Below are 13,957 nucleotides of genomic sequence, written 5' to 3'. Positions count from 1 at the left end.
GTGTTCTCTTCTCTCTGTCCTTTCTTGAGATAGTGTGCCTCTTCTCGTTTGCCCCCTCAAAATGCTGTTTTTCTTCCTCTCAGGGCCTGTTTTGTACTTGATGTTTTTGTTGGGAGTGTGCAAATTGTCCTGTTCTTTGACAGCTGTTGGTCTTATTCCAGAATCCTGGTTTTAGCTATGATGCATCCCTGTTTGTCTGTCCACCTGCAAGGTGATTGATATGGCCAGCCTCTGGCTGGAGACCAAAGCTGATTTAAGCCAGCCAAGCCTGCAATCTCATGCTTGTGAAAGCGTGTGTAATACGTGTTCCAAGCTCCCTGTTTGTCTGCCCTGCTCTGCCATTTAGATTCAATTGTTGATGACCTCAGACTGGATATTGCACTATTCTCTGAACTCTGCCTGCCTTTTGACCTGGGCTATTATTGGCCACTCTGTTTGTCTGCCAACAACTAGTACCTGTTTGCTTTGCTAAGTTTGCCCCTGCCCTGGTGTGGTGGACAGGCAATATAGCATTGTGTATAATTCCTGGGGGCAACCGAGTACTGGTAGGTCTGTTTGCCTTATGGGAAAGGCGGATGTTATAGGTGAAGAACACAGAAGCTAGCAATGGTGCCTGACCACCTGTGTGACAGGTTTTCCCTCATCTCTATCCCTCATTAAAAGCCAGTCCTCCCTCATGTCTTAAACCTGTACGTTGTCTCCACTCTTTATCTTTGACACATTTTAGTCTTCTGTGTCTTTTCCTTTTTGTCCCCTTTGAGTTGTTGTTTCCTTTCCTCTCCTTTAGCTGGTGATTCTCCCTCTCTCTTACTCCTCTTGTGGTGATTTCCTCTCTTTGGCCCTCTTTGAGCTGGTGTGTCTTCCCCTCTCTGGCCCTCTGTGATTTGATGTGTTACCTCTTTACTGTCCCTTCTTAAAGCGGAGCTCCACCCAAAAGGGGAAGTTCCACTTTAAGCCTTTGTTCCACTTGGCACCTTTGGGTAGCGGGTACCCAGATTTGACAGGTTGTCCTCTCCCTCCCTCCCCGTAGTCTTCTGGAACACATGCCAGGTCCCAGAAGAATACGGGGCCATTCACAAAGCGCAGGGCTTCTTGCGCATGCGCAGTGGGCACCCGGCTGTGAAGCCGCAAGGTGTCACGTCCGGGTGTCCACAATGAAGATATCGGCACCAGGGAGAGAAGACGGACAGTGAAACCAGTGGTGGTGAAGACACCACTGGACCGAGGGACAGGTAAGTGCCTGTATTGTAAAAGTCAGCAGCTACAGTTTTTGTATCTGCTGACGTTTATTTATTTTTTTTTACGTGGAACTCCACTTTTAGCTGTTTCTCCTCCCCTCTGGCCTCCATTGAATTGATAAATGTCTTTCTCTCTGGCCCCTCTTGAACCGGTGCGTCTCCTACTGTGTCATCACTTTAAAACTGTTTTAAGTTCTTTATTTTGGCCCTGGTTTATCTGCTCTCTGCTCCTTCTCCATTAAATGTCTTCTTTGGCTCTCCCTCGATCTTGTGTGCCTCCTCTGCTTTATCCATGCTGAGTTTGCCTTTTTTCTATTTTCTTTTCTTTCAATCAGAATGTCGCTTTCAATTTTACTATCATTCATTTACAGATTGTTGACCTTAATTCTTGGGTTTCAACGCATATTAAGAAAAAAGAATGCGTTGCTTTCATCCCACAAAAGTCTAGTGATGGGTAAGTACGTAATCTGCAACAGAGTTCTTTGGAATATTTTGGCCGACAATGATAAAAGATATTGATCAATGTGTTAAAATGCAAGCAACAGGAGGCCTGTTCTTAGAAGCTTCATTGCTGCATATTACCTGATCTACAGGTGAAAGTCGAAAAATTAGAATATCGTGCAAAAGTTCACTTATTTCAGTAATGCAACTTAAAAGGTGAAACTAATATATGAGAGACTCATTACATGCAAAGCAAGATCGTTCAAGCCGTAATTTGTCATCATTGTGATGATTATGGCTTACAGCTCATGAAAACCCCAAATCCACAATCTCAGAAAATGATAATATTACATGCAATCAATAAAACAAGGATTGTACATAGAACAATATCGGACCTCTGAAAAGTATAAGCATGCATATGTACTCAGTACTTGGTTTGGGCCCCTTTTGCAGCAATTACTGCCTCAATGCGGCGTGGCATGGAAGCTATCAGCCTGTGACACTGCTGAGGTGTTATGGAAGACCAGGATGCTTCAATAGCGGCCTTCAGCTCTTCTGCATTGTTCAGTCTCATGTCTCTCATCTTTCTCTTGGCAATGCCCCATAGATTCTCTATGGGATTCAGGTCAGGCGAGTTTGCTGGCCAATCAAGCACAGTAATCCCACAGTCATTGAACCAGGTTTTGGTGCTTTTGGCAGTGTGGGCAGGTGCCAAGTCCTGCTGGAAAATGAAGTCAGCAAGCTCGAAAGGAAGCATGAAATAAATGAACTTTTGCACGATATTCAAATTTTTTGAGTTTCACCTGTACTACGCTGTCACTGATGTTCTGTCCCTTTAAGGCACAGTTCAGATCTGTGCAGCTGTGTTCTGAGTGTAGGGCACCCATTCATTTCAACAGCCTGCCTCACCCAGAGAAATGCAGGGAAAAAATCCCCAACCCTTTTTTTTTTTTTTAAATTGTGCAGCACCAAACTGCATGGTGCTGTGGTAACATGAGGCTTTGTGTGAAAACACACCAGAACTGCAGATGGGCGGGAGTGCCATTAACAATGGCACCCCCACGTGTATGCTAAATTGCAGTGCGTTTACTTTGTTTTTTGGAAATGTGCGTGATTTTACACGTGGTCCCCGATTTTACATTTCGCATTACCCAGCTGCAGAGATGTGAAGATTAACTGGAACACCAAAGTCCTTCCAGTCTCCACAACAATAATGTATTTCTTCTGCTGTGGCCTACACATCATGCCATAAATGTGTCTATAGGATCCTATATGTTCATTGTTTGTTGTGTATGGTGGAATAGGTCATCAGTGCTGGCAGAGGCATAGCTAGGGGGGGCAGGGGGGTACATATGTACCCGGGCGCCAAGCTACAGGGGCGCCAAAATGAGTCTTACAACCAAGGGCGTATTTGCCGCAAGGCAAACAAGGCGTTTGCCTAGGGCAGCACATTTTAGGGGGGCAGCGCGGTGCCACCACTCCCCCTTCCAATGGAAGGGACACTTAGTACAGGGGCGGGCAGCGGGCTGCTGTGTCTTACCTGGCTACGTGTCCCAATCCTACGACGATCCAGTCCAGGAGGTGCTGCTGGAGGAGGGGTAGAGAGGTCCACAAGTCCGGTGTCTTCTTTTCCCTGGATGCGATGTGTGGGTGAGATGACATGCCGCCTCTGTCCTCTGGTCACACCCTGGGGATCACTGGACAGCCTATGGCAGCTTGCACTTCCCTCTGCAAGCTCCGACTTGGAGCTTGGAGAGGAGGAGCCGAGCAGCAGCACGAAGATAGAGTGAGGGAGAGGCCAGAGCAAGTGAAGAAGACAGCTGACCAGTAAGTGTGCCATGCAGATGGTGCTGCTGCAACCAAGTATGCTGGCTGTGGATGGGAGAGGGAAGGAGCCTAGGCTGGAGCAGGGGTCAGCAAGGTAAGTGTCATTGGTGTCAGTGGGAGGAATAGTGTCCCATCATTGGTGTCAGTCGGAGGAATAGTGCCCCTTCATTGGTGTCAGTGAGAGGAATAGTGCCCCTTCATTGGTATCACTGGGAGGAATAGTGCCCCATCATTGGTGTCAGTGAGAGGAATAGTGCCCCATCATTGGTATCAGTAGGAGGAATGGTGCCCGTCATTAGTATCAGTGGGAGGAATAGTGCCCCGTCATTGGTGTCAGTGAGAGGAATAGTGCCCCATCATTGGTATCAGTGGGAGGAATAGTGATCCATCATTGGTATCAGTGGGAGGAATAGTGCCCCTTCCTTGGTGTCAGTGAGAGGAATAGTGCCCCATCATTGGTATCAGTGGGAGGAATAGTGCCCCTTCATTGGTGTCAGTGGGAGGAATAGTGCCCCTTCATTGGTATCAGTGGGAGGAATAGTGCCCCATCATTGGTATTAGTGGGAGGAATAGTGCCCCATCATTGGTATCAGTGGGAGGAATAGTGCCCCATCATTGGTATCAGTGAGAGGAATAGTGCCCCGTCATTGGTATCAGTGGGAGGAACAGTGCCCCATCATTGGTATCAGTGGGAGGAATAATGCCCCATCATTGGTATCAGTGGGAGGAATAGTGCCCCATCATTGGTATTAGTGGGAGGAATAGTGCCCCATCATTGGTATTAGTGGGAGGAATAGTGCCCCATCATTGGTATCAGTGGGAGGAATAGTGCCCCATCATTGGTATCAGTGGGAGGAATAGTGCCCCATCATTGGTGTCAGTGGGAGGAATAGTGTCCCATCATTGGTATCGGTGGGAGGAATAGTGCCCCATCATTGGTGTCAGTGGGAGGAATAGTGCCCCATCATTGGTATCCGTGGGAGGAATAGTGTCCCATCATTGGTATCGGTGGGAGGAATAGTGCCCCATCATTGGTATCAGTGGGGAGGAATAGTGCCCCATCATTGGTATCGGTGGAAGGAATAGTGCCCCATCATTGGTATCGGTGGGAGGAATAGTGCCTCATCATTGGTATCAGTGGGAGGAATAGTGCCCCATTATTGGTATCAGTGGGAGGAATAGTGCCCCATCATTGGTATCAGTGGGAGGATTAGTGCCCCATTATTGGTTTCAGTGGGAGGAATAGTGCCCCATTGTTGGTGTCAGTGAGAGGAATAGTACCCCATAGTTGGTATCAGTGGGAGGAATAGTGCCCCATCATTGGTATCAGTGGGAGGAATAGTGTCCCATCATTGGTATCAGTGGGAGGAATAGTGATCCATCATTGGTATCAGTGGGAGGAATAGTGCCCCGTCATTGGTGTCAGTGGGAGGAATAGTGTCCCATCATTGGTGTCAGTGGGAGGAATAGTGCCCTGTCATTGGTATCAGTGGGGAGGAATAGTGCCCCATCATTGGTATCAGTGGGTGGAATAGTGCCCCATCATTGGTATCAGTGGGAGGAATAGTGATCCATCATTGGTATCAGTGGGAGGAATAGTGCCCCGTCATTGGTGTCAGTGAGAGGAATAGTGCCCCATCATTGGTGTCAGTGAGAGGAATAGTGCCCCGTCATTGGTATCAGTGGGAGGAATAGTGATCCATCATTGGTGTCAGTGGGAGGAATAGTGCCCCATCATTGGTATCAGTGGGAGGAATAGTGCCCCATCATTGGTATCAGTGGGAGGAATAGTGCCCCATCATTGGTGTCAGTGGGAGGAATAGTGCCCCATCATTGGTATCAGTAGGAGGCATAGTGTCCCATCATTGGTGTCAGTGGGAGGAATAGTGCCCCATCATTGGTGTCAGTGGGAGGAATAGTGCCCCATCATTGGTATCAGTAGGAGGCATAGTGTCCCATCATTGGTGTCAGTGGGAGGAATAGTGCCCCATCATTGGTGTCAGTGGGAGGAATAGTGCCCCATCATTGGTGTCAGTGGGAGGAATAGTGCCCCATCATTGGTATCAGTGGGAGGAATAGTGCCCCATCATTGGTATCAGTGGGAGGAATAGTGTCCCATCATTGGTATCAGTGGGAGGAATAGTGCCCCATCATTGGTATCAGTGGGAGGAATAGTGCCCCATCATTGGTATCAGTGGGAGGAATAGTGTCCCATCATTGGTATCAGTGGGAGGAATAGTGCCCCATCATTAGTATCAGTGGGAGGATAAGTTCCCCATCATTGGTATCAGTGGGAGGATAAGTTCCCCATCATTGATATCAGTGGGAGGAATAGTGCCCAATCATTGGTGTCAGTGGGAGGAATAGTGCCCCATCACTGGTGTCACTGATGTGATTAAACGGGGAGGGGGGCTGGGGCGCCAATTTTATAGTTTGTCTCCGGGTGCAAAATATCCTAGCTACGCCTCTGAATGTTGGGTTCAATTTATCAGACTATGCTGCAAATATTTTATAGACGCTAAACATGTGCAGAGTGAAAAAATTTGTTTCGTTTTTGGATCAATTTGTTAAGTTACTAATTTTGTTTAGTTGCATTCTTTTAGTTTAGTTTTGTTTATTCGTCTTCGACTGGATTAGAATTTTTACAATAGATTTGAAGCATTCAAATTGAAATTGAATAGAAAATATCAAATCGATGCAAATTCATTGTGAAGAATAGCTGGTTCTTTTTGAAATTCAAATTTTGGAAGATGGTTACATGCTTTCTTCTTTATTCTACTCTATTTTTTCAATTCTATTCTATTTTATTCTATTTTCTATTTTATTCTGTTCTTTTTTACTGTACTCTTTTCTATTCTATTCTGTTTTATTCTATTCTATTCTTTTTGAAATTCAAATTTCGGAATATGGCTATATTCTTTCTATTTTACTCTATTTTATTCTATTCTACTTTTTTCTGTTCTTTTGCTTTATTTTCTATTTTTTTCTTTTCCATTTTATTCCATTCTTTTTGAAATTCAAATTTCGGAATATGGCTATATTCTTTCTATTTTTTATATTCTATTCTATTTAAATCTATGCTACTTTCTTCTATTTTATTCTTTTCCTTTATTTTCTATTCTTTTCTATTCTGTTTTATTCTACTCTATGCTTTTTGAAATTCAAATTTCTGAAGTCAGCTATATTCTAACACCAATACACATAGTCTTTGAAGGAAATCCGCAATAGTCAGCAATATGATTTCATTTCAAATATGTTTTCAAATTTGATTTCATTTTTGAATTTAATTCAGATTCAATTAGAATTTGGACAAAAAATTGTATTGTTAATTTGGAATCGTTTAAATTTGTTGCTATTGTAATTTGGAAAGTTAGATACGTCCGAATCTCCAAATGACTACAACTTTGTCCGAATTTCAATTCGGAATGAAACGAATTGCATGTCTAATAGATGCTCTATTGCTCACTTAGGGAGACCTGTGGATGTGGTTACACCAGAGAATCCCATTTTCATGACACCTCAAATCCCAATAGGCCACCTGAAATCAATTGGGACCCTCAGAAAACTGTCGAAGAATTTCCCAGTGATGCACATGGGGACATGACATTTACAGGAACCACCAGGACCTGGGCCAAGGTATGCTTGTTGGGTGTTGAAGGACATTACAGTATGCTGTAGAAGCCTAGACTGCTGTTGGCCACATTTTATCATTTTAATAGTTGGGGTTAAACATCTTGCTGTATAAGTTACTTTAGGCTCTGTTTCTCAACAGTACGTGCGAGCATCCTCCGACACTCATCCCAGCATATTGTTTGAACTGATGACAGAGCAGTGGGGGCTTCGTGTACCAAGTCTCCTCATATCTGTGACAGGAGGAGCCAAAAATTTCAACATCAGTCCAAGGCTGAAGACCCAGTTCAGCCGGGGCCTTGTGAAGGCTGCACGAAGCACAGGTAATGGGGCTTCTACAATGAGCACATCATCCTTGTGCTTCACTGTCACTGCTGTCCTCACTTGTAATGCTTGGCCGAAACACTTTAATGATCATGATTTTCAGTGGCTATTGAGGAAAGTAGGTAATGTTTATTTTTGTTAGATAAAATGGCCACTAGCAGAGTTAAAACTTGATGCTTAAAGTCAGCCATAGACAGTTTGAATCTCGGCTGGTTCAGCAGAAACTGGTTGAGGTTCAAACCATGTATGGGAAGGCGGAATGCACCCAAGTTGATTGATTGATGACATTGGGTACAACCAGTCTGCCGAATTTTACATGCAATTATTGCTAGCGGCTGCTATATTCACTAGTAATCAGGGGAGGACTGACCATTCGGGAACTTGGGCACTGCCCAAGGGCCCAGTGTCAGTAGGGGCCCCATGAGATGCCCCTGGTACCTTTCATAGGCTTTTTTGGGTGTGGTTTGAGTGTGGACGTGGACACAGGGGCCCCATGATCCCCTATTACCCAGGGGCCCCATGAGTTGTCAGTCCGCCCCTGCTAGTAATAGTCACTGTCTTCTCCCAGCAGGGACTGACAGCACAATGACTCACCTGGAGGGATTCCTCGGTCAACACTGTCTGCCTTCAGTAGACCTCTAAGTACCTTTCAAGTCTAAAAGAATAAATTCCTGCCGTTTCACAATAAACAGCAATAGTTTCCTCTCATTAGAAACGCTCCATTTATATCATTAAAATACCATCTTGCCAACTTACTTCAGTCGTTCAGTCATCCAGGAATTTTTCTCTTTTGTTGTTTGATATGTGTTGCCCTTTCATGTGCTCCTTGCTGTGAAGGCCAGTTATAGACTGGGACAGTGGCCATTTTTGTACTGTTGAGTTGTTGGAGAGGAGGCGTACTGGACACCTTAGCTGCCATTGTGCTACATGCTGGGTGTCCAGAGCGCTCTGGTACCTTAAAGGAGGGGTGGGCTCCCTTAGGTCCACCTGCCCTTGGTCTATCCATTAACCTCCTCCCGCCCGCCATATAGTAATATGATGAACGCAAGGTGGTTCTTTCGTTCTGGTAGGACGTCATATGACGTCCTCCCATGCTCACCACGCATGCGCAGCTCCGGGAGCGCGCAGCGTGGCGATTGGCGGTGCGCTGTGTCCCTCGGACACAGCGGATCACCGATCTACGGAAAGAGCTCAAGATGTCGGCTCGGTCATGTGATTAGCTCTGTCCAATCACAGCTGATCCCATGTAAACAGGGAAATTCTGCTTATCGGCATTTCTCTCCTCTCGAGCTGTCACGCTGACAGAGGAGAGGAGAGGAGAGCCGGTAATTGGCATTCCTCGGAGGGGACAACTACACAGATCATCAGAGCACTGATGATCAGTGTGCCCTGATGATCTATGTAGCCCCAGCAGCGCCACCTGTCAGTGTTCAACAGTGCCCGCTCTGTGCTCATCCATACCAGCTGCTAGTGCCCATCAGTGCCACATCAATGCCACATATCAGTGCCCATCTGAGCTAGCTGCCTTTCAGTGTCACCCATCAGTGCCAGTCAGTGACACCTATCAGTGCTGCCAATCAGTGCCACCTATCAGTGCCAGTCAGTGCCGCCTATCAGTGTGCATCAGTGCTACCTATCAGTGCCCGTCAGTGCTGCCTATCAGTGCCACATAACAGTGCCAGTCAGTGCCACCTAACAGTGCCAGTCAGTGCCGCCTATCAGTGCCAGTCAGTGCCGCCTATCAGTGCCGCCTATCATTGCCATATATGAGTGCCGCTTTTCAGTGCCCCTCAGTGATGCCTGTCAATGCCCATCAGTGCCACCTACCAGTGCCCATCAGTGCCACCTATCAGTGTCCATCAGTGCAGCCTATCAGTGCCCATAACTGCAGCCTCATTAGCGCACATCAGTGAAGGAGAAAAATCACTTATTTACAAAATTTTATAACAAAAACTAAGAAAAAAGTTTTTTTTTTCGAAATTTTCAGTGGTTTTTGGTTTGTTCAAGAAAAAATAAAAAACCCCGAGGTGATTAAATACCACCAAAATAAATCTCTATCTGTCACAAATAAATGATAAAAATTTCATATGGGTACAGTGTTGCATGACCGCGCAATTGTCATTCAAAGTGCAACAGCGCTGAAAGCTGGAAATTGGCCTGGGCAGGAAGGGGGTATAAGTGCCCTGTAGGCGAGGGGTTAAAGACATGTGCCTCTACTATGGGGGCTCTCAAAATTTGTATAGTTACGACTACAGAATATCAGGGTGCCCTGAAGAGGCTCTGTAGCTTACGCATGTGTTTACAAAATGTGTCATAACTAAACCCCTGTTTTTAAGTCGACTTGTTTGCAGGCTGGTTGGCAAGCTGAGCCAGGAATTTGTCTCTTTTGTTGTTTGACATGCATTGTCCCTCCATGTGCTCCTTGCTGTGAAGGCCAGTTATAGACTGGGGCAGGGGCCATTCTTTGTACTTTTCATATACTGTTTGTAGTTTAAGTAAGGAGGAGGATGATGAAATGGCTAACCAGAGAGGGTTACAGTACAGACAGTGCAGCCATATTTTGTATAGCCAATCTCTCCTCCCTTTCTTACATACAGGGGCCTGGATCATCACTGGAGGTTCTCATGCTGGGGTCATGAAGCACGTAGGTGAAGCCATACGGAATTTCAGTGGAGGTGAAGAAGGCTCTGAGATTGTCCTGATAGGCATTGCTACCTGGGGCATCGTCCACAACCGAAAATCACTGCTCAGTGAGGCGGTAAGAAGTAGACATAGTCTACATCATATAGAACATAACTTTCATAGAAATATTTTGTACTAAATGCCAGAATGTTTTGTGACCTTTCTTTTAAGGAAAACAAGGCACAAGATTTAGGAATTAGGAGAAAGCTATAGATCTGTTATTCAGCCTAGAAGATCATTTTCCATTAAAGTCTGGAGTTTAAGAGAGAGTTAATCTTGTGACACAATGCTGCTCGTGTATGGCAGCTACTAGCCTTTACACACAGTGCAGTATATATATGAATAAGCTCCGGAAGAAATGAATGACGTTGGGGATTGCAGCAAAGGGTGGAACAGTGTGTGCATCAGGCTTGTAATCTAGTATACAAGGGACTTCAAATGGAGTGTGGCTTCCTTCTTTTTCTTTATTTAACGGTTTATTTATTACAGATACTTATAAAGCAGTGGCAACTTATGCAGTATATTACATAGTTAGCCTGGCTGAAAAAAGACAAAAGTCCATCCAGTTCATCCCCTGAGAGGCAATCGGATATTCCCTGGATCAACTTTCCCTATAAATGTTATATCCAGTTATATTCTGTGTATCTAAGAAAGAATCCAGGACTTTCCTACAGCAATCCACTGAGCTGGCCACAACCAACTCTTGAGGGAGTCTATTCCACATTTTCACAGCTCTTACTGTCAAGAAACCTTTCCGTGTTTGGAGATTAAAATTATTTTCCTCCAGACATAAAGAGTGCCCCCTTGTCCTCTGTGGTGACCTCAGGGTGAATAACTCTACACCAAGTTCACTATATGAACCACTGATGTATTTATACATGGAGATCATATCCCCCTTATGTATTATACATGGAGATCATATCCCCCCTTATGTATTATACATGGTGATCATATCCCCCCTTATGTATTATACATGGAGATCATATCCCCCCTTATGTATTATACATGGTGATCATATCCCCCCTTATGTATTATACATGGTGATCATATCCCCCCTTATGTATTATACATGGTGATCATATCCCCCTTATGTATTATACATGGTGATCATATCCCCCCTTATGTATTATACATGGAGATCATATCCCCCTTATGTATTATACATGGATATCATATCCCCCCTTATGTATTATACATGGAGATCATATCCCCCCTTATGTATTATACATGGTGATCATATTCCCCCTTATGTATTATACCTGGAGATCATATCCCCCCCTTATGTCCGATGTCAAGATGGCGACGGAGCAACATGCCATCAGAGAGCTCCGTCGCCCCACTGCCTAATCCGCTGCCATCCGGGCGGCAACAGACACTACGAGGGCCCCGACACACCTGCGGCCCCTAGTGAAGCATCTGGGAGGGGTCCCGAGCATTTTTGGCCCCCTCCGAAATCGCGGCCTACTGCAACCGGCGAAGCTGCGGCCTCGATTAGTTCGCGGGCCGACTTGCGACACTGCCGCCGAATCGCGGCGCCGCCGCTCCGTCCCTCGGCTCCTGCCCTCTGACACACAGCGGGGTGGTCCTCCCCAGACGACAACAACCACCCCACCAAAGATCAGCCTAGCAAGGACCACCAAGCTGACAGCAGCCCAGGACCACCCCAGGATACCTGCACGGCAGCACCACCAGAACGGGTAAGCTGCCACCACCGATCCCCACCGACCTGCCAGCCTCCGCAGGGCCCTCCTCACTAGCCCTGTGTCCATCCCTGACCACCAGGAACCAGCTCAGGCCCACTGATCGCTGCTCCGCTGCCCAGCCCATACATCGGTTCTGGGCCCACCCCTGGACACCCTGCACCCAGCTACCAGGCACCCAGCTACCACCCCTGGACACCCAGCACCCAGCTACCGGGCACCCAGCTACCGGGCACCCAGCTACCACCCCTGGACACCCAGCACCCAGCTACCGGGCACCCAGCTACCGGGCACCCAGCTACAACCCCTGGACACCCAACACCCAGCTACCGGGCACCCAGCTACCACCTCTGGACACCCAACACCCGGACCACCTAGCGAATCGAGACGTCGCCCAGCGAATCTCCCGGACCCGGACCACCCAGCGAATCTCCAGTCACTGAGCCGCCAGCATCACGAGACGCCGTGCCTACCAACACCCCCAGACATCGCACCCTACGACCCCTCCACTTGCCGATCCACCGGACCCACTGAAGACCCCTCGGACGCCAGCATACTGCACCCACAGATTGCAGCCAGCCAGCTGCTGCCCTTTACTCCCACTCTCCCCCTACAGAAGGACTCTAGTGGACTCCTCCACGGTGATACAGACTGTCCACATCACCTCGCCCTGACCCGTATCCCTTCACCTCCCCTTACCCGAACAGCACTGCACTCACCCCAGCATGCCACCTGCACTTCTCCTTCTCGTTTTCCTCTCCTCCATCCCAAAAATTGCCTCCCTCTTCCCGCCCACCCCCCCAAAACAGCTCTACATTGCCCCTTCACTTCTGCCCTCTCCCCACTACGGCACTCACCACCTCCTCCTGGTACTCCACTCCCCGGTCGACCCACGTGCCACCACTACCAGACCCACACGCTCCTGCACCTCCCATTCCCATGCCACCCTCCTCACCCTTCTCCTTCTCCTATCTGCTGGGGACATCTCCCCGAACCCTGGCCCCTCACCACCTCACCCCCCCTCCAGGGACCCCCCTGCTCCCGCCAGCCGCCGCAACCCCCTCAACCTCATACCTGTGCACCTCCTCCCCGCATCCATCCCCCCTCTCTCGGTTGCACTTCTGAACGCCCGTTCGGTCTGCAACAAACTAACTGCCATCCATGACCTCTTTATCTCCCGCTCCCTCAACCTCCTAGCCATCACCGAAACCTGGGTACAGGCCACTGACTCTACCTCCCCTGCGGCACTCTCCCATGGAGGTCTCGTCTGGTCCCATTCACCAAGACTGAGCGGTCACAAAGGTGGTGGTGTCGGCTTGCTCCTATCACCGCTGAGCACTTTCCAGGTCCTCCCTAACCCCCCCTCCCTAACCTTCTCCTCCTTCGAGGCTCACTGCATCCGGCTCTTCTCACCCACCCCCCTAAGGATCGCAGTGATCTACAGGCCCCCCGGATCCATAGCCCGCTTCCTGGATGACTTCGCCGCCTGGCTTCCCTTCTTCCTCTCCTCTGAGCTCCCGACCATCATCCTCGGGGACTTCAACATCCCCATCAACGACAACACCCCAGCTACCTCCCAACTCCTCCACCTAACCTCCTCCTTCGCGCTCACACAATACACTCAATCCTCCACCCACATCAATGGGAACACCCTGGACCTCGTCTTCTCCCACCTCTGTACCCTTAACCACTTCACTAACACCCCCTTCCCTCTCTCCGACCACCACCTCCTCACGTTCTCCATCTCCCCTTCCCCTAACTCCCCCCCCCCAGTGCGCCAAACCATCACCAGCCGCAATCTGCACCCGGCCCCCTCCACTCGGCTGCCGACCGCTTACACGACAGCATCCTTCCACTGTCATGTCCTGACCTAGCCACCACCGCGTACAACGACTCACTATCAGCTACCCTAGACTCTCTGGCACCCCTAACCACACGCAACATCAAACCCAGACCACTCCAACCATGGCAGAACGACCATACTAAATGCCTCAAACGTCGCAGTCGTGCGCTGGAGAGACTATGGCGCAAAACCAGGTCCCCTCATGCATTCTCCCTCTACAAATCTGCCTTCCTCACCTACACCTCCTCCCTCCACGCCGCCAAGCAGGCCTA

The 13,957-nt window shown here is 48.1% G+C and overlaps 1 protein-coding gene across 2 annotated transcripts in view; it reads left to right on the top strand.

Annotated features, from left to right (window-relative positions):
- Positions 1–13,957, top strand: part of LOC149435695 (transient receptor potential cation channel subfamily M member 2-like) — a 155,722-nt gene that overhangs the window by 5,536 nt on the left and 136,229 nt on the right. For both annotated transcript variants that reach the window (XM_089662481.1, XM_089662480.1), the window contains exons 2-5: positions 1,610–1,692; positions 6,977–7,142; positions 7,279–7,459; positions 10,058–10,218. In XM_089662481.1, coding sequence (XP_089518607.1) covers positions 1,610–1,692; positions 6,977–7,142; positions 7,279–7,459; positions 10,058–10,218 — 591 coding nt within the window. The remainder of the gene's footprint in view (positions 1–1,609; positions 1,693–6,976; positions 7,143–7,278; positions 7,460–10,057; positions 10,219–13,957) is intronic.

The sequence above is a fragment of the Staurois parvus genome, unplaced genomic scaffold (genome assembly GCF_062004578.1).
Source record: "Staurois parvus isolate SC_StPar_1 unplaced genomic scaffold, SC_StPar_1.0 ptg001481l, whole genome shotgun sequence".
Taxonomy (NCBI): Eukaryota; Metazoa; Chordata; class Amphibia; order Anura; family Ranidae; genus Staurois; species Staurois parvus.
Note: the sequence above shows the minus strand (reverse complement) of the source record. Positions and strands in the feature narration are given on the sequence as shown.